This window comes from Botryllus schlosseri, chromosome 1 (genome assembly GCF_051294905.1).
Source record: "Botryllus schlosseri isolate E-star chromosome 1, Bs_hap1, whole genome shotgun sequence".
Lineage (NCBI taxonomy): Eukaryota > Metazoa > Chordata > Ascidiacea > Stolidobranchia > Styelidae > Botryllus > Botryllus schlosseri.
Window position 1 is genome coordinate 39863216 of NC_137236.1, and position 21436 is coordinate 39884651.

The window sequence follows — 21436 nt, forward strand, 5'->3', positions numbered from 1 at the left end:
GCTTGGGTTGAAACACTCGTGACGACTATTTTGTCTTGCACGGTCTTGGAAAATTCGACGTATTCAATACTGTCAAAGTTACCTTTATGTCGGACGTTTTGTCCATAGCTAAAAGAATGCAGTTGTGGAAGCACCAGTTGGACCATAGGGTCAGCATCACGCCTCCGGCGTACGAGGGTTCGATGCTAATAACGGCCGAATCGAAAACTCCTGTCTTGATGCGATCTTCAAAGTTTGACGCTCTGGGGAAGTGAAAATTTCCAGCACTGTCTCCGAGAATCAGTTCGCAATGGTCATCATGACTGAACGCAACAGACATGAAGCGCGAATTTCGATCCCTGGCAGGCCGGATCTCCCCAGCAGGCCTGAATTGGCTGTAGATCATTCTCAATTCGTGCCTCATACCGCCCCATTCAGGATAAACCCCCTGTCGATCACAGTGTCGTTTTCGGATGTTGATCGATGCTTCAATTTTGTTCATAAGCTTGGAGCAACGGTGGCGAATGAATAGAGAAAACGGGGGCATAGGTGCTACCGGATTTCGACTTTTGGAGTGTTTGTGATTGCTGCATTCCTCGATGAGAGAATTGAGAGTAACACACCGAGCGATATCATTTTCTGCAATAAACCTTTTGCTAGTTTCTAATTTTTTCACATATTGATCCATGAATAAAAAGTTATCATCTGCATCTGGAAAAGCCTCAACCCAAAGTGTCCTGCGAGGATCCGACAAAACAGACAAATATAAATAATCAGCAGAAAGTCCTCATAGTCTCCGAGGCAACATTACTTGTCATCACATTCTTCCAGTAAGCGTCGAGTGTAATTGCTCTTCTCGTTACGATTCTTTCCAAGAGTAACTTCACTTCGTTGCAAAACTTGACGTGTAGCTGTTTGCTGTCTTTGCGAATTGGCTTCAGGATAGCTTCATGTATTTTGCTGGTCAACACGTGAAGCTTTGGTGAGATCTCACGCAGTGGACGGTATTCGGCAAATCTTATGAGCGCTTTACAAGCAAAGTAACGGGTTTCATCTGCCGTACGTACCGGCTTCGTGACACCTAACAAAGATAGCAGGGTGTTCAAGCCATCTGCCTGCCGAATGAGTTTCTTTAACTTCACGTTTCTTCTTGTTACATCATGGTGCAGCATGCACTTTGAAAGGTTCACGTCCGGATGCATAATAGTGCTGATAACAAGATACGATATCTCACATATCCTCCACAGTCATATCTTTCAAAATCTGGCAGTAGTCCACATTCCAGACAGCTTGATCGTCCCACACTTTGGAAGACAAGAGAATAGCACCTGAACACAAAATCGACCAAATTACCAGCTATAAATAGTCAATCAAATGGACCAAGTTATCATAATTAAATAAGGGAAAGCAAAAATCGTGATATAGAGAATATATAATGAAACACATTCTCATTCATAGCATATTGCCACATTGTAAAGACCTGGCTCGCCCGCACAAACTACCAATGTTGTTTCGTTGAAGGTTAACTAAATACCGTTTTTTGAGTGGTTCTAGTTCTAGTTGCGTGTTTTGAAATAGATTTGTTCCAGGTCTTTTTCTTTAAAAAAAGGAATTAGTTGCGGACCAACTAGAAAGCCATCGTTAGGCATAATCATTAAGGCGATTTTTTCTTTACACGTTGAAATTATGTCAAAATTGTAGCGTTAGGTCAAAATATGAACTTTCTTTCTCTATTCTTGACAAGATACTTAGTAGGGCATACACTTTCTACCCGATAATGGAGGAAAATATATTTTGTTGTGCTACAAAATTTTCTCATTGTTCCTACCATAATGCGTAATTTAACTACTGGAATTCTTCATATGGCTAGATTTTGTTGAAATGATATTTTTTGATGTAAAAATTTGCCAGTTTTTAGGGCAAATTTTTTTTTTGTCAGGCTGAAGCACTTCGATAGGACAGGCATTTCCAACCAGAAATGAAGATATAAGTAGTAAAATTCTAACTTTATGTGGGAAAACCCCAAATTTGACTACGTTAGGTCAAATTTGGTCAAAATTAAGATTCTTAAGGTAAAAAATGTCAAAATTCTGATTTTTTAGGTGAAAAAATCGCCTACTAATGACAATCGTGCAGTTAACGAGTGCACACACCTAGCACGATACGCTTCAATTCCCAGGACATAAAATAATATCCGGGTATGCTAATAACCTTTTTAAATAAACCTGAAAAGAGGAAGAAGCAAGTCACTAATGGCACCAATAATCTATCAAAGGATCATTGGCAACGTAGAGAAGCAATCGATACAATAAAGAGCTGATTTGAAGTTTAAATATAAAAACTGTGTATGGGGGTGGGATATAGGCGCATATATATTGATGTATATAATTTTCCGCTGATTAAAATATGTAATGTTTGAATGGATGGGGACTGGGGAATATTAATAAGACAATATGAGAGAAAATCATTTTAATATACTGGCGTTTGTCTCATTCTTGATGAAGTAGCGGTGTGCTTATTGGGACTGTTCAAAAATAACATTTTTTTCAAATGTTACGGCCCACTTAATAAAACTGTTGGATTGCCTGAATAAAACCACGCTGCAAACCAATTTTGGCAAAATCCAACCAATAGAAGCATTGCTATATAAGAAAAAGTATTATATTTATTTAATAAAGATCAATATAAAAATTACTGGCAACCCCATGAAATTGTTAGGTTGCATGAAGAAAAAATGTACAACAAGTTTGGCTTAATTCCAACCAGTAAAAGCAAAGTTATTAGAGTACAAAATTTTCGGATTTGTAAAAAATAGTATTTACAGTGGAATAGTTTTCAATTATCTACTATGGATCTTTCAGATTATTCATGGCTTATAATAGTATTTACAGTGAACAGCTGGTCTGTGCTGCTCATCGTAAATACTATTTCAAGCAATCAATAATTGAGATTTCATGAAGGAATAGATGGCACCTCCTAAATCCTATTTTATATCAACCATACTGCTTCAAAGTACATTTTGCAATATTTTTTGTTTTGTGGAAACGGAACACCACATTGATTTTCAAGTCCCCCCCCCCACGGCTTTATATCCTCGGTAACATTTTTCCATCGAGTTTAGAGCAAAAAAGTTGATTTTTTCCAATTCCTTGGTCCCAGAATTGTATAATTAGACATTCTAATTGGTTCTCCACCATCAATAAAGAAAAAAAATATCGATTTTAAAGATTTTTGCATGCAGCGCCACCTAGTGACAAGAATCGCATTTTGAATCGCATTATCTTTTGAACAGTTGGAAAATTTTCAAAATTTTTTTCAATCTACTTAGAATTCAAAAAAGAACAACATTTGAAAATATTTGACAATTCTGAGGGCATGCATTACAAATTTCAAAAAATTTGCTTAATTATAATGGAATGAGTCTCCTTTTGGTTGGAATTGAGACAAATTTGTTGTGTTTCGCTTTTTCAGACAACCTGACAATTTTGTGAGGTTAGCCAGCAGGGTTGTAATGACTCGAGTCATGACTGGATTCGAGTCACGATTTTCTGATGACTCGACTAGAGTCGAGTCATTTTCTCAAAATACGGAAATGACTCAACTTGAGTCAATTTGTGTGTTGACTCGACTTGCAATCGAGTCATTGCGCATGACTTGAACCAAGTCCTATGACTTGATACTCACACCGTCACCTCAAGACCGACATTTCATTTTGATTTTGAGGAATAGTAAAATAACCACACTATTGGGATTTCATCTATCGGTACTGGTACTTGATAATGTGACCAGAAAATGCTAAAAGTGGGTTTAACAAGACTTTACCTTGAAACTGAGCAGTCAACACAATGACTCGGACTCGACCCTCTGCTCTCTGACTTGGACTCAAACTTGCCTCGGTGGTGAATTGAAAATGACTCAAGTCGAGTCAAAACTATAAAAGTGAGATTGACTTGCGGCTCGGAGCCTTGTGACTTGGTTAAAACCCTGGTAGCCAGTAAAATTTAGGAAATATTTAGGGCTGTTTTTCCACAGGTTTCTTCTTATATAGCAATGCGTCCATGGGTTGAAATAGAGCCAAAATTGGATCTCAATTTTCATCAAGCAGCCAGTAAAATTATTAAAATTTGAACAGCCTTATTGCAGCATGTCTTATAAATAAATAATACATGAAATCAGATAAAAATACACCTAATTACTTCTACTGTTACCGGAGAAATGATTTTAATCACTTCAAGCGTTTCATTGTTTCAGGAATTCAATTTTATCGGTAATTGATGACAAGACGAATCGACTTGACAACGAGTTCTGTCACAGAGGATTGGTAAGTGAGCTAGAGCAAACGAAGTAGTCTCCCAGGAATTAAAACTATTAGATCTGCTATCGCCTCATCAGTGGGCTGATAGAAATCTGAATAATATATTCATATTGAAATCAGCCCAAATATATTTACGGCTGACAATCAATCCCGGGGGTAATCGTTAAGACCTCGTAGAGATTTCAAAAGAAGTTTGTAGCTTATATCAACAATCGTGATGTCATATTTAGCGACACGATTGTTGATGCACAAAGTTCTTTCAAAATCCCAGGGTAGTAACCAAGTCACAAGTCAATCTCACTTTTATAGTTTTGACTCGAGTCATTTTCAATTCACTGCCGAGTCAAGTCCGAGTCCAAGTCAGCTAGCCGAGGGTCGAGTCCGAGTCATGGTATTATGACGAGTCTGACTCCAAGTCATTGTGTTGAATGCTCGATTCCCAGTTAACGTCTTGTTAAACCCACTGTTGTAACTGTTTTGGCAACATCGAATGGTTCGCATCTATAATATACTAATTTTCCTCACTTTTAGCAGTTTCTGGTCGTATTTTCAAGTACCGGTACCAGTACCAACAGACAAGATATGAATGGTGTGGTTATTTAACTTTTCTTCGATATTACAATGAAATGTCGGTCTTATTTGTTTGAGTCTCGAGTCATATCCTTGGTTCGAGTCATGCGCAATGACTCGAGTCCAAGTCGAGTCAATACACAAATTGACTCGAGTCAAGTCGAGTCGTCGGAAAATCGTGACTCAAGTCATTACAACCCTGCAAAATCCCATCTAGTCACCGACGATCAACCCCCTGACGAGTGTCAGCCGAAAATATTCCGATTCATTTAAATAAGAATACACTATTCAATAGTATGGTACCGCATGTCGAAGTTCTGTTGGCTGCCTGCAAGAGAATCCTTACCAAAGTAACTATTGTACATCCCGCAGTCAATTGCGCCGCACTAAATAACGTCCTGATGAAGCGATAAATATGCCGATGCTCCGGCTCTCACTTGTCGTAATCCGACAGCACATGATCGCACTGAAATGAAGATCGAAAAAACGCGGTTTGTAAGTCTTGGTATCGTATTATTGAATCAAGCATTGGCAGTTTACTCGCAAACATTGTTGGTCGTCAAAACACATCCCAGACTTGGGCCACAAATTTTCAGATTTTCTATATGAGATAGAATTATTGCTGTGTACACTGTACAGCCTTTATCCAAATTGGACTCGAATTAGAATTATTGCCACACGGTTTATTCCAAATTAGAATATTCGCTGCACAAGTTTATTCTAAATTTGACAAGAATTAGAATTGTAGCCACACAGTTTATTCCAAATTTGATTGAAACTAAGAATAATAGTTGCACAGTTTTTTTTCAAAATTAAACTAGAATTAGAATTATAGCCACACATGCTAGTCCAAATTAGATTAGAATTATAGCAAGAATTTTTTCAAATCAGATTAGAATTAGGATTATAACTATATTTTTCCAAATTACGTTGGAATTGAAATTGTGGCTACGGTTTATTCCTAATTAGATTAAAATTAGAATAATAGCTACGCAGTTTATTTTCTAAGTTTGATTAGAACTAGAATTATAGCTAACATTTTTTTCAAATTACATTACAATGAAAATTGTGGCTAAAGTTTATTCCAAATTAGATTAAAATTAGAATAATAGCTATACAGTGTTTATCTAATTAGACTAGAATTACAATTATCGCTAGTTTTTCCTTCAAATTAAGTAAGGATTAAAATTATGGCTACAGTTTTTTCCACATTCGAATTACCTCCACAAAAACTTGTAAATTGAATGGAGTTTGTTGATATCAAATCAGAGGCACGAGAATTGCAAATGTTAGTGTACAGAAAACTCGGCGCGATTTGCAGTGTACAGTAAGTCTGTAGCAGTTTCAGGTAAACCAGAAATTAGGTCAATATCAGAATTACAATTAGATCGTAGAAAGATTTTTCAAATTAAACTAGAATTAGAATGATGGCATCTGGCTTTAAAATTAAGTAGTTGTCCAAGTTTGCTGCTAACGATCTTGATATATGTAAAAATTTATTTCGGGTTTACAGATTACTGGCGCCGGACATAGTACAAGTCCTCAAACCATACCATGAACTATTACAAATCGAAAATATCTCACTGTCAAAGGATGCTTTTTTTCGTCGAAAATTACCTTAGTCTTCTTTCCACTGTCCCATTTTTCGATAAGGTGATAAACGGCTAATGCCACGCTGTATGGACAGAAAATACGGGTGGCAACGATATTGGATAACGTAATAAGTTCCAACTTGTGCCTGATATTGCAAATTGAGCAAGATTGACATGAATCAGAATTGAGCGTTAATTCTAATTTATGGAGTCGTATAGCGAGAGATGAGATTTGAGAAAACTTAATCATCAGCTCCAATTCACCGAGAGTTAATTTATCAGCAATTATAGTTTCAACACTATTTTCCACTGGAAAAGGCTGTAATCCTAGATTGCTCGTATCACAGCATACGAAATTGTAATTATTATTAAATGTAAACATGGAATTGCCGAATCTGCTGCTGGAAACTGGAGGATTTCCGGCTGGGTTGTAACCAAGTCACAAGGTTCCGAGTCACAAGTCCATTTCAATAATATAGTTTTGAGTCAAGTCGAGTCATTTTCAATTCACGACCGAGCCCGAGTCAGTGAGTAGAGGCTCGGGTTCGAGTCATAGTGTTGTGACTCAAGTCCAAATCACTATGTTCACTGTTTAGTTTTTAGTTCATTCCGGTCCAACCCATCCTTTTCAACTATGTTCGAGTGACATAGAATGGCTCGCATTCATAATATCGTATTTTTCCACAGTCCTAACAGTTTCTGGCCCTATTTTCCAAGTATCAGGACTGATAGACGAAATGTTACGCGAGGACTCAAATTCTTCGAAGTCACAATGAAATGTCATACGACTTGGTTCGAGTCATGCACAATGCACAATACAAAAATTGACTTGCATCAAGTTATGTCGGGCGTTTGAAAAAATGACTCAAGGCGAGTCACCAAAATATCGTGACTCGTCATTACAACCCAGATTTCTGGCAATATAAAAGCTAGCCTGCTGTCCAGAGCGCAGAACTCGCTGAATCTGGTCTTGATCGAAAGCTACTGTCGCGCTGATTCCGACAATCTGAATCAAAACATGATCAGGCAGTAGATCCATCCAGGGTGGTTTTTAATCAAAGTCCCAAGCCTGACGATATTTTAAATTTGATTTTGGGAATCAACACCATATACAATAAATTATGAGCCCTGATCACTTTGTGAGTGCCCGAAATCCTACAGTCGCTGTCCCAAAACAATTCTGATCCCAGACTCTAAGCTGCAATATCACTACTTGCCATCCCATGTCAGCATTCGATAGTATTACAAAGCCTGGTACTTTAGTGGAAATGACTCATTTGTGAAAAGGTGATAGACCCACGACATTGTCACAAAGTGCAATGAAATCTCGGTAGGGTTGAAAAAATACAAAATCGTTTTTAATGAGATGTAGGCTAGAACTGGCATTATTATATGTTAGGTAGCTGCATTAAAGTCCTGGAACATAATTGAACTTTTCATATCATTCATACAGTTATGTTCGAATGCTCAACTCGACGCATTTGATTTTACTCGGCTCTCGTTGTCAGTAGATAGATTTAGATTACAGTGTATGTGCACTAGGGCTGTTCAAAAAAAAAAACTTTTTCTTCAGATTTCAGTGGCTATGTGATATAATTGTTAAGCTGGTAAAAACAACGCTGCACACCAACTTTGGCCCAACTCCAACCGGTAGAAGCGAGATTCATGCAGTAGAAAGTTTTGAATTTATTATAAAAAAAATCTTCTGTCAACCCCACACAACTGTTAGGCTGTCAGTAGGGATGATGCAAAACAAATTTGGCTCAATTCCAACCAGTAGAAACAAAGTTATTGGGGTAGAAAAATTTGGATGTGAATAAAATAGTATTTACGGTGACTAACTCTTCAATTATTTATTATAAAATCATGGAATTAGAAATTTTTCTATCGCCATAACTTTGCTTCTACAGGTTGAAATTGAGCCAAATTTGGTTTTCATCGTCTCTACTGACAGCCTAACAATTTCGTGGGGGTAGGCAGAAAAAATTTTATTTTTTATATGATAGGCCTACATTCAAAACTTTCTACTGCAATAATCTCGCTTCTACTGGTTGGAATTATGCCAAATGTGTTACGCAGCGTTGTTTCAACCGACCTAACAATTTTATCACATAGCCAGTGACATATGAAGAAAATTTTTTTTTGAACATCTCTAATGAGCACTGTGCAGATACACATACATGCAATTGGGACAAGCAGGCATAAGCTGTTTGAGGACTCAAAAACTACTGTTTTACTGTGTTAATTTGCCTACATTTGGTCAAAATTAAGATTTTAAAGGTAAAAAAAGGTAAAAATTCTGATTTTTTTGGTAAAAAATTGCCGTACTAATGACCATCATGCAATTAACGAGTGCACCTACCTAGTACGATACGCTTCCAGTTCCCAGGACATGAAATAATCCCCGCGTATGTTAATAACCTTTCCAAATAAACCTGAAATCAGAAGCAACCAAGTTACTAATGGCACCAACAATCCGTTCAATGATCACTAGGGCAATTTTTTTTTGACATGTCAAAAAAAGTCAAAATTAGGTCAAAATTGTAGCGTTAGGTCAAAATTTGTCAAAATTGTTTACAAAGTCAAACATTTTTTGACCTCTGCATTTCGTTTGTATCGTAGATTTTGCGCTGTCGGTGAACTTATCACTTGATATTTTACAGCTTGTAGCCTACTTTATAGGCCTACGGTTGAAAATGGACCATCGTCTGCTCATTGTGAATCATAAATGGTCAAATGAAACAAATAGTGACATGGTTTTATGGTCAACGTACCGCAATATCCTAGCTGAAGCAAGACTGCTTGGACATTGCATGGTTCTTATATCAAGAAGTGCAAGCTGAAAAATTGTGATATAGACAACATTGTCAGAATGAAGCAACACGGTTTGTCACCAGCAGTGTGCACACAACTTGAGTGTTGTCAGCCAACAAATACTGTTGTTGAACGTTCTTTCTCCGTTCTTGGCAAGCTACGTAGTAAGGACAGACACTTTCTACCCGAGAATGTAGGAAAGGATCTTTTGTTGTACTACAACAAATTTTAATTATTTCCACCAGAATACGTAATGTAACTACTGGAATTCTTCATAAGGCAAGATTTCGTTAAAATACTAGTTTTTCATGTAAAAATCTGTCAGTTTTTGAGCCAATAACGTTTTTTCAGGCCAATCTACTTTGTAAGGACAGACAGTTCCAACCAGAAATGAAGATAGGTAGTACAATTTTAACATTATATGCGAAAACACCTAATTTGCATACGTGAGGTCAAAATTTGGTCAAATTTCAGTTTTTTTAGGTCAAAAAAGGTCAAAATTTAGATTTTTTAGGTCAAAATCTTCCTTTTTTTAGGTAAAAAAAAATTGCCCTAATGATCACCGATAGCGTACGAAGAAGCAATCGAGAAGTGATTTGAAGTTCAAAATATATATTTTTTTAATATGTATCGGATTAGGATATCGACGCATGTATATTGATGTACCGTAAACCGGGGTAACTTTGGACAATTCTCAACAATTCCTCTTTGTATCTTGGAAATGCTAGGATGCAGAAGAGGCAAGATTTGTGTTTTTCATGGATCGTGGAGCAAAGATTAGAATTGCCAAATCCAAAATCTTCATGGTCATAAATAAGTACCTCATTTTCGTAAATTATCCGTGTCCAAAGTTACCCCTGTATGTGGGGCAACTTTGAACAGTGTAGTTTTGTGTATGCCTTTACACTCTATTGTTTATGAAACCTCGTAAATGAGGCATTAGGGTTGTCCAAAATTTGAAAAATTTCGAAAATGCTGCGTTGTAATGTCTTATTCTATAGATTATTGATTAAAAACATCAACAAGCCTGAAAGAAGCTCTCAGGAACGTCGTTAAGATTTCTTACAAAGCGTTTGAAAGTAGCTGCCAAAGAGTGGGCGGGCCACCGACGGCGAAATTGCAACTAGGCGGGCAATGACGAAACCACGATTCTTGATTGGGTAATCGGTTATGCTTCAATGATGACGGCGGCTGTCAGCTCTGATTTGGGTGCTTCACCGTGTTTGACAGAAGGAGTAGGTTTTGCTGCTGCTGAGTCTGTTGGTGACGGCTGTAATACTGTAAAAGCGTGTTGTGGTTTGATGAGTCAATAGTAGTAATGTAACAGTGGTTCTTCGAATGTATCAGTTGTAGCAGTAGTTTCTGTTTTGCGGAGGTCGAGTCTGTTAGTAGAGACGGGAATTTGTAAAGCGCATTGTGGGTTGATGCATCAATAGTTGTAATGCAACACTTGTTCCTTACTCAATGTTTTCGTTGCAGCAGCATTTTCTGTTCTGATGAGGTCGATTTTGTTAGTAGTGGTTGTGGTTATGTACAAGGGCATTGTGGGTTGGTGAGTTAATAGTCGTAATGTAACACTTGTTACTTAAATGTTTTAGGCGTAGCTGTAATTTATGATAGAAGGAAAAAATATTACTGTCATGGCAGAGGCAAAACGGCGGAAGACTGTGCACTTGCCACAGAGAAGAACAAGATCTCGATCTGAGCATTACTTGGTCGGATATGCTTGCGATTACATCTGTGGCTCGAGATTACCAACCTTGCGAGAAGTAATGAGTTACTTTCTGCATCTGAAAGACCATTGCCCTCAGTCAACCCCTACTCGTGAGCTATGTAATGTGGTGGTTCATGATGTCATGACAGTGTGGCAAATGGCGAGAATTGCCACAATACTTAAAGGAAATGCGGTGAAATTACTTGAAAAACTGAACAAAAAATATATTTTTCTGAAGGCGACCATGAAACGGGAAAGTGATCCCAAGGGTAAGAGGAAAAAATTCACGGAAGATTTGGACAAGTTGTGGGATATTGGAAGTACAGATGCGATAGCAATAATACAAAATGACATTTATCTATCACATGATAGAAAGCTCGAAGACATTGCATTCTATGAAGATCAACAGCAATCTCGCAAATGCATAATGTTGGGAAGAGACAAGATTCTCGCTAAAGACATCGAAAAGAAAACAGCAACCATGGCGGATAGAACTGTTAAAAACATTCAACATGACTCAAGTGATGACTATGTTGTTTTAGCATCTTCTTCATCTTCAAAAGAGGGTGATAGTTTGAGTTCAAGTTCTGATTATGATGCTGATGTTGGTCTTGGCACCTCGACAGCCATTAAGCTGATGGCACCTAAAAATATTATGAATAATACCCATGTGTCCCAAGCTCTGGATCGATTGCAAATAACAGACAACAAGGCAACAATGCTGATCGGAGCATTTATTACGGCTTGTGGCGGTGACATAGCAATGTTCTCTCTGTCAAGATCTCCGACAAAGAGAGCCAGGGAAACAAATCGTCTTGAAATTTCCAAGGATATTTCAGAAAAATTTGCAGAAAATAAACCTCAACATGTTGCTATTCATTGGGATGGAAAGCTCACAGAGGATAGATTAGGAAATCGGTATGAGGCTCTGTCAATTGTCCTATCTTGTCATCCTCAATACTCAGAAGGAAAACTACTTGGCATTCAAAAGATGCAAAATGCTGCAGGTCAGACGCAAGCAGAAACCACTTTCAACATAATTGAAAGTTGGAATATAAAAGATGCTGTAACAGCTTTGGTTTTTGACACTACAGCAAGCAACAGCGGCTGGAAGAAGGGTGCGGCAAAGATTCTTGAAGACCTTCTAGGAAGGAAGGTGTTCTACCATGCATGTCGGCACCATGTGTATGAGCTGGTAGTGAAAGACGTTTGGAAATCTTTATTTGGAAAGGCCACAACTGGACCAGAGAATGCATGGTTTGCCCACCTTAAAAGGAACTGGAGCAGTCTTGACAGGGAACAGCAATTCAAGACTCTGACTATTCCTCTGTTTTGCTGAACGAGCTGCAATGATAGTTGATAAGTTCAAGCTACTGTTGAACAGAAAAGATTTTTTCACACGGGATGACTACAAGCAATGTGTGACTAATGCTCTTGCTCTTCTCGGTGCAGATGAAGATATACGTCATCACAAACCTGGTGCAGCACACCATGCGAGATGGATGGGTACAATTCTGTATGCTCAAAAGATGTTCATGTGGGCCGACCAATTAGATTACAAATCTGAAGAAGTTGAACTGCTGCGCCGCTTCAATTTATTTTTGGTTCTCTTATATCCCTGCGTGGGTGGATTCAAGCATTGGTCGTGATGCAGCTGGTAATGACTTGAGATTCGTTCAGCACATGTTGAGTTATAAGGAATATGATGAGCAAGTTTCCACAGCTGCTTCACGAAAGCTTTTGAAGCACGACTGGTATATTGTTGAGGAAACCGCTGTATACGCCTTGTTTTCACCGACGGAAAGCAAGGAAACCGGGGAAAATATGGCAAAGGCGCTCCTGCAAGTAGAGCGAACTTCCAGTTTCAGAAGAGGCCCACCCTCATTGAATGCAACTATACAGATCAACAAGGACAGTACGTTGTCTGACCTTATTGGGCCCCAGTCGTGGTACATATTTGAAGTTTTTGAATGCTCTGGGGATTGGCTGCGTCAACCGGTTGATGATTGGCACTTTTCAGATTCATTCAATAAAATGAATTGCTACGTTAGTTCTGTCAAAGTCGTTAATGATGCCGCAGAAAGAGGTGTCAAGCTAAGCACAGACTATGCTGCAATCTTGACTGACAATGAACAGCAAAGAGACAGTTTGCTTCAAGCTGTGGAACAGCATAGGAAGATTTTTGGAGACAGCAGGAAGTCTACTCTTATCAAAGGCCAGTGATCTGCAACACTGACCCTGCGATATACTTTTTAATGATGCCTTTTGTAAATAGCATTTTTGCCTTTGTTAAATCTTGAATAAAAAGTGTAATATGCGTTCGTTTTAGAGAGAGACGTCGACTTACCATAACAAGCCATAAGGAGAAATTGACTACTGGTTTGCAATTTATGAGTTACAGTCGTTGTCAACTGGTATGTTTTAGAAGGCTCGAAGGTAGCACGATGCATGCATCTAGTTCATTCTTATCTTAATTGGCCAAGCTCCTGTGCAAGAAGTAACAAAACTGTTATACACAGTGTTCAGGTAGAAAATATATTACTGGATCGTTATGCTGTTGTCGATGGCAGCATTAACAACGTCAATTTACCATATCGCCAATGCCACGAACAGAAATGGCTGCAAACCAACACAACAGAGTAGAACGAAATCGTGACCAGCAATGATCACAAAATCAGTATTTCAGCCAATCAGTAGCTTATTATTACAGGTTCCAACCAATCAAAATTCTAGGTTCGTGATTGCCCGCCCACTTCATCGATTCCCCGCCCACATGCAGACGGCTACTTTCAAACGCTTTGTAAGAAATCTTAACGACGTTCCTGAGAGCTTCTTTCAGGCTTGTTGATGTTTTTAATCAATAATCTATAGAATAAGACATTACAACGCAGCATTTTCGAAATTTTTCAAATTTTGGACTACCCTAATGAGGCATATTTGGTAAGAGTTGATGAGAGCAGTGGCTAAAACTGAAACAAAATAGTATATGTCTGGTCTATTGCATGATTTACCTACCCCCCCCCCCAAAAAAAAATAATAGGTAGTTTATGAAGGGTAATGCCCCCTTATTCATCCTTTATCTCAATTCTCCCTCATGCCTTCACCAATAGAAGCATTGTTATATAAGAAAAAATACGGTATTGGATATATTTAATAAAAATCAATATAGAAATTTTGCTTTCCACCCCATGAAATTGGAAGGTTGTATGAAGAAACGATGCTCAAAAAATTTGGCCTAATTCCAAGCAGTAGAAGCAAAGTTATTTGAGTATAAAATTTTTGGATTTGTAAAAAATCGTATTTACAGTGGAAAACTCTTCATTTGTTTACCACGGTATGGATCCACCCCCTTGTAAATACGTTTTGGAATCCAAAATTTTGACCATCAAAAACTTTGCTCCTACTGGTTGGAGTGTAGCCAAATTTGTTTTGTTTCGCTTTTTTAGACAACTTGACAATTTTCTGACGTTGCCAGCAGGGTTGTAATGAATCGAGTCACGATTTTCTGATGACTCGAATTGACTCAAGTCATTTTCTCTAAATACCGAAATGACTCAACTCGAGTCAATTTGTGTATTGACTCGATATGGAATCGAGTCAATGCGCATGACTTAACCAAGTCATATGAATCGAGACTCAGACGGCCAACAGTGACATTTCATTTTAATATTGAAGAATACCGTACTGCATTAAAAGTAAACACACTATTGGGATTTCCTCTGTTGGTACTGGTGGCAGCCTACTTGAAAATGTGACAGGAAAATGCTAAAAGTGAGGAAATTGGTATATTATAATTGCGAACCATTTGATATCACCAAACAGAGTTATGAAAAGTGGGTTTACCAAGACTTTAACTAGAAACTGAGCAGTCAACACAATGACTTGGACTCGAGACAAAATACCATGACTCGGACTCGACCCTCTGCTCGCTGACTTGGACTCGATCTTGACTCGGTGGTGAACTGAAAATGACTAACTCTAGTCAAAACTATAGAGAGAGAGAGAGTCTTTATTTTTCATCAAACCAAAATACATAACACTCGGCAGTGGTGGTGGTACAGAAAATATGCATGCACAGTATTCGGTATTAGATAGGAATGATCGATAAGACCGTGAGGGTCATCTAGTCTGATCACACCAGCATCAAACAGGTACACTTGACTCTAAACAGTCTGGCTGTAAAAAAAGTTACAGTAGTTAAAAAAATAAAATAGAAGAAAAATTAAACGATGGTAGCAAATGATCAATGAAGCAATGTCTGGGCGAGGTAGGGCAACAGTGTTAGTGTAACGATAAGAGGTGATCAAGTAGGGCTTTTTTGAATCTATCATAAGGCAATTCACGGATATGTGGTGGTAATGCATTCCAAATGATAGGTCCCGAGTAGTCGATAGATCTCTTAGTTAGGTTGCTATTGGGTGGGGGTAAGTGGATATTTCCCTTTGACGAGGATCTCGTGTAATGGGAATGGACATTTTTAGCAGGTATGAAAAAGTCATCAAACACGGGAGGCAGAGTATTGGAAAAATATTTGTGAACAACTTTTGATACTTCGAAGCGATACAGTTCATCAACTCGCAAAATTCGATGTTTACGGTAGTAAGGCGATAAATTGGTACGTAAAGGTACAGATGAGATCAGCCGTATCGCACGGTTTTGCAGGGTTCGAATTCTGCACAGAAATGTTTTGCATGCACTTCCCCATACTACGATTCCATATTGCAGGTGAGAGTGGAAAAGAGAAAAATATATGGTTCGAAGTATTGATCTGGAAACCAAAGATTGCAGACGGGTCATTATTCCCACACACCGAGCTAGTTTTGATATTGTGCATTCAATATGCTGCTTCCAAGACATTTTAGCATCAATAGTGACACCGAGATATTTTGCTGAGTCACATATGGAGATTTGTTTATGATTGATGTTCACAGTGAAACTATGATTGGCATTATTTAAAAGGAGCATCTCGGTCTTATCTGCATTCAAGCTTAGTTTGTTTGCTTGGAGCCATCTCGACACTTTTGGGAGTTCCCTATTCACGGATGCATGCAAATCATTGCCAGTGTTAGAGGTTATGAAGAGGTGAGTATCATCAGCAAATAGGGTTGTGAGTGAGATTGACTTGTGAGATTGACTTGTGAGTCGAAGCCTCGTGACTTGGTCACAACCCTGGTAGCCGGAAAAATTTGAAAAAACTTGAGGTTGTTTTTCCACAGCTTTCTTCTTATATAGCAATGCTTCCATGGGTTAAAATAGAGCCAAAATTGGACCTCAATTTTCATCAAGCAGCCAGTAAAATTAAAGAAAATTTGAACCGCCTCATTGCAACATGTCTTAGAAATCAATACTACATAAAATCAAGTAAAAATGTACGGCCTTACTTCTACTTTTATCTGAGAAACGATTTTAATCACTTTCAATGTTTCACGTATGCAATTTTATCGGTAATCGATGACAAAACAAATCAACTTGACAGCGTGTTCTGTCACGGGGATGGGGCAGTGAGGTAGAGCAAACAAAGCAGTCTTCCAGGAATTACAATTATTAGATCTGCTATCACATGACCATTGATCAGCGGGCTGATGGAAATTTGAATAATATATTCATGCTGGAATAAAGCCAAATATTTTTGGCTGACACTCGCCAGGGGTAATCGTTACGAACTAGTAGAGATTTCAAAAGAAGTTTGTAGTTTATATCAATAATCGTGATGTCATATTGTGATACAATCGTTGCTCTTTCCAATTCTCTACTAGTTGCTGACGATTACCCCTGACGAGTGTCAGCCGAAAATGTTCAGGTTTATTTTAAAATAGATATATTATCCAAGAAATGAAAATTCTTACCAAAGTAACTTTTGCGCATTCCGCAGTCAATTGCGCCACGCTAAATAACGTCCTGATGAAGCGATAAATATGACGATGCTCCGGCTCTCGCTTGTCGTAATCCGACGGCACACGATCATGCTGAAATGGAGATTGAAAAAACGCTGGTCCTAAGTCTTGTTATCGTATTAATGGATCGAACCTTGGCAGGTTACTCGCAAACATTTTCGATCATCGAAACACAGCGCAGACTTAGGCAACAAATATTCAGATTTTCTAACTTGAATAGAATTATTCCTGTACAGAGTTTATCTAAATTAGACTCGAATTAGAATTACGACCATACACAAGCGCGTAGCCACGGAGGGGTTTCGGGGGTCGTCAACACAAGGAGATTCTATATTCGTCATTTACGCATATACATAACCCTAATTAATTGATGCTATATCAGTAAATTCGAACCCCTCCCTTTCATTTCAAAACCCCCTCCTTATGTTTCGGCTGGCTAAGCGCCTGGCCACACAGTCTAATGCAAATTAGATTAAAATTAGAATGATAGCTACACAGATTTTTTTCCGAAATATAATTATGTCTACAGTTTTTACAAGTTATAGCTTACTACTAATTTTTTTTTTCAAATTAGACTAGAATTAGGATCATTAGTTTTTCTTCAAATTAAGTTAGGATTAAAATTACAGCTAGGCTACAGTTTATTCCAAATTAGATCATAATTACAATAATAGCTATACAGTTTTTTTTTCAAATCAGACTAGAATTAGGACTATAGCAACACAGTCTTCTTCCAAATTAGATTAAAGTAGAATTATACTAGATATTTTCCAAATTACATTAGAGTTAAAATTGTAGCTACACGGTTTATTCCGAGTTGGATTAGAATTAAAATTACAGCTAACATTTTTTTTCTGAATTGGACTAGAATTAGGATTACAACTATTTTTTTTCAGGTTACTTTGGAATAAATTGTGGCTAAAGCTTATTTCAAATTAAATCAAAATTAGAATATTAGCTACATTTTTTTTTCAAATTAGACTAGAATTAGAATTATAACAAGTTCTTTCTTCAAATTAAATTAGGATTAAAATTATAGCTATAGTCTTTTCCACATTAGAATTACTGACTGAAACTTGTAAATTGAATGGAGTTTGTTGATATCAAAACAGAGTTCATCTCATAAGTACGAGAATTGAAAATGTCTGTATACAGAAAACTTGGCTCGATTTGCAGTGTACAGTTCTCGTGTGGAAATTTTGGGTAAACCAGAAATTACGCCAATATCATAATTACAATTAGATCGTAGAATCATTTTACAAGTTAAACTAGAATCAGATTGATGGCATCTGGCTTTAGAATTAACTAGTTGTCCAAGTTTGCTACTAACGAACTTGATATAATATGTAAAAATTTATATCGGGTTTGCGGATTGCCTGTGCCGTACATAGCACAGCAAGTCCTGAGACAATACTATCAACTATTAAAAAGCGAAAATATCTCACTGTCAAAGGATGCCTTTTTTCATCGAAAATTTCCATAGTCTTCTTTTCACTGTCCCATTTTTCGATGAGGTGTTACTCGGCTAACGCGACGCTCTATAGACAGAAAATACGGATGGCAACCATATTGGGTAACAGAGTTAATTTCAACTTGTGCCTGATATTGCGAATTGATTATGATTGACTTGAAGAATTGAGTGTTAATTGTAATTATTGGAGTCGTATAGCAAGAGATGAGATTTGAGAGTACTGAATTATAGGGTTTTGACTCGAGTGAAAATCCACCTTTTTCAACTATGACTGAGTGACATAGAATAGTTTGCACTCATAATTTCGTAATCTTCCTCAGTCCCAACAGTTTCTGGCCTTATTTTCCAAGTATCAGGACTGATAGATGAAATGTCAATCATGCGAGGACTTTAATTACAATGAAATGTCTGTCTTAGCCGTCCTAGTCTCAAGTCGTATGACTTGGTTCGAGTCATGCAAAATGCACAACATAAAAATTGACTCGAGTAAAGTTATTTTAGGCATTGACTCAAGTCGAGTACCATAATTTTCCATGTATAATGCGCAAAATTTTACCGATTTTTTGCCCTGAAATAGGGGGGTGCGTATTATACATGGGTACAGCAAGCCTTGAAAAATAATCCCTCGATCAAAAACTTGAAATCACACCTTTCTTCATGCTTGTTTAAACCGCGCATCACCTCTAGCCATTGGGCTTCGTAATTCGTATTATAGAGTGTAACGCGCTGCCAAATAGAGACGCGTGTTGCCAATTAACGAAAAGTGCATTGCCAATTAACGAGAGTCGTCTGCACAGCATGCGATCTCTTGCTGAGTTGGTTTGCCGTTTCAACGCGAGCGAAATTAGGTCGCTGATTGTTACAACCGTGCGCGGCAGTCCTTGCTGATTCATCGCATCAACGGCAGGCTTTAACACTCGCATACACAAGAGGCCATGTGCGCATTGCGCAAGATATAATCGCTTGCGTAATCAGTCGCATCTCCAACAGGACTGGTGCACCCGATTTAACCGTTGGCCTGAGCAATCGCATCTGTAATTGTAATAGGCCCTGTGCGCAAGATGTCGTGTGTTGCTAGCCTGAACTATCGCGTCGCCGTCCTTGCAGGCCTTGGTGACTATCTACACTCGTTTAGAGACAATGCGATAATTGTTTTATGATTAGCGATGGTTATGTCATGATTGTTCGACAGTGACATCGCAAAACAGAACAACATCGTGTACTAAAACACAACTATTCATGTACTGCGAATGCAGGGTGCGTACTATACATGGGTACAGGCTTTTTCCCAGAATTTACACGCTATTTTAAGGGTACGTATTATACATGGGGGCGCACTATATTCGGAAAATTACGGTAATAATAATATGAAAATCGAAAGTAAAATTTCAAATTTTTTCTGTCTATCCCATAAACAGGTTAGGCTATCAGTATAGATGATGCAAACCAAATTTGGTTTCATTCCAATCACTAAAGGAAAGTTTTTGCGGTATAAAAATTTGAATTTGAATAAAATAGTATTTACAGTGACTAACTCTTTTAAATCAGTGATGCCCAACAGCGGCCCCCAGCTAGCCTTCTTGCGGCCCCCGAAAAATATTAAGAAATCGAGTTATGACAAAAAATAAAATTCATATTTAAAAAGATACACTTGCTTGGCTTGGAGTCTAGAATTTTTAATTAAAATTGCAGGAAAGTCGTGAGTAGACTGCTATCGTTTAGTCACAGCTGTTTCAATGCAATGTGCCATAGCTTTCCAGTTGAAGGAGCAGTAGCTATAGTCAGATAAAGACATGACCATAACTGCCGCACGCCAAACCCCAAGGGGGGGGGGGGCGAGATTAAAAGGGGCTCAAATTATTTCGTGAATTAGCATAAGTTGTAAAGTATTTTTTGAAATTTATGCATCCTTTTCAATTTTTTGCTCTAGGCGTGATTTCATGCTCCCAAATATCTTGATTTCCGGGTACTCATCTCCAAGAAAAAATGCGCAAGATTTATAGAAATGGGCCAATACCGTGCCACGACGTACCAATAGATATTAAGTTTAAGGCCATGTAACATGCGACTCCAAGAAGTGTGTCAGAACGATCGGCAGCGAGACAACCTTGGCTGAACAGGACTGCCCTTATGCTGACCGAAAACTTCGTTATACATACAAAATACTCTGTTGGCAATCTGAACCTCTCAAGACAAATACCATACCACTGAAAAAAATATATTCCAGTGAAGAAATACCAATTTCAAATCGTGTGCGTCTCTTAGTTTAGTAGCCTACGTTTGGACAATTCTATATTTTTTGGATATAGCAGACAGGTCTCGAAATAACATGTTACGGAATCGTACTAATGGGCCCTACAGTTTCCAAGACACCTCACTCAGCTCTACCCTGTAAATCTGATTACGTGAGCAGCGAGGACAAGAAATTGATAGCAATATATATGTAATTCCCACTCATATTGACCGATTTTATCACCAATCATCATAAATTTTAGCGCTTTGCGCCGGCTCACTTACACCGATTTCGTGGCAAAAGCCAACAAGGTGGTACGGTAGGTTTACCACCCTATGGAAGCCCAAGATGCAAGTCTAACATTTTGTTTTGAGGGTGGCTGACGAAGTGCTGTTTCGTTCCTGCCAACGGGTATACACACGAAGATGTTTAATTATTATTGAGGGGCCCTACCTTTTCAAACACGCCTCCGTCGCCTCTAACTGTAAAACTGATTATGTGAGCAAAGAGAGGATAAAAATGGATGGCAATATATATGGAATTTCCGATCATATTGACTGGTTCAATCAAGAATTACAGAAAGTTTTCACGCTTCGCGCGTCCAGGCGATAAAACCTGATTCACTATATCGCCCCGAAAGCAGCATAATTGGTAGTCCTATTGCGCACGACCGAAGCGTCTGCATAATTTGATAGGTCCCGTCTTCATCGGAAGCTAGTGTCGCACTGATTCCAAAATTACAAATTGAAATCTCGCCAGGGCGAAAAAACTACTCTGAAATGGCCACAAAAGGTCGATTGTACTGGACAATGGAAGGGCAGCAACACAATGACCATAACAATGGCCATTTACGT

At 38.2% G+C, this 21436-nt stretch overlaps 2 protein-coding genes across 4 annotated transcripts in view; both read right to left on the reverse strand.

Moving 5' to 3' along the window:
• The window catches only part of LOC145436402 (uncharacterized), a 493503-nt gene that overhangs the window by 355612 nt on the left and 116455 nt on the right, over positions 1–21436 (reverse strand). The window lies entirely within an intron of this gene.
• Positions 1–21436, reverse strand: part of LOC145436850 (cyclin-Y-like protein 1) — a 95718-nt gene that overhangs the window by 71693 nt on the left and 2589 nt on the right. The window contains exons 2-5 of the mRNA XM_080314063.1: positions 18324–18414; positions 16831–16950; positions 8819–8891; positions 1214–1307 (exon numbers count right to left, since the gene is read on the reverse strand). Coding sequence (XP_080170189.1) covers positions 1214–1307; positions 8819–8891; positions 16831–16950; positions 18324–18359 — 323 coding nt within the window. The 5' untranslated portion in view covers positions 18360–18414. The remainder of the gene's footprint in view (positions 1–1213; positions 1308–8818; positions 8892–16830; positions 16951–18323; positions 18415–21436) is intronic.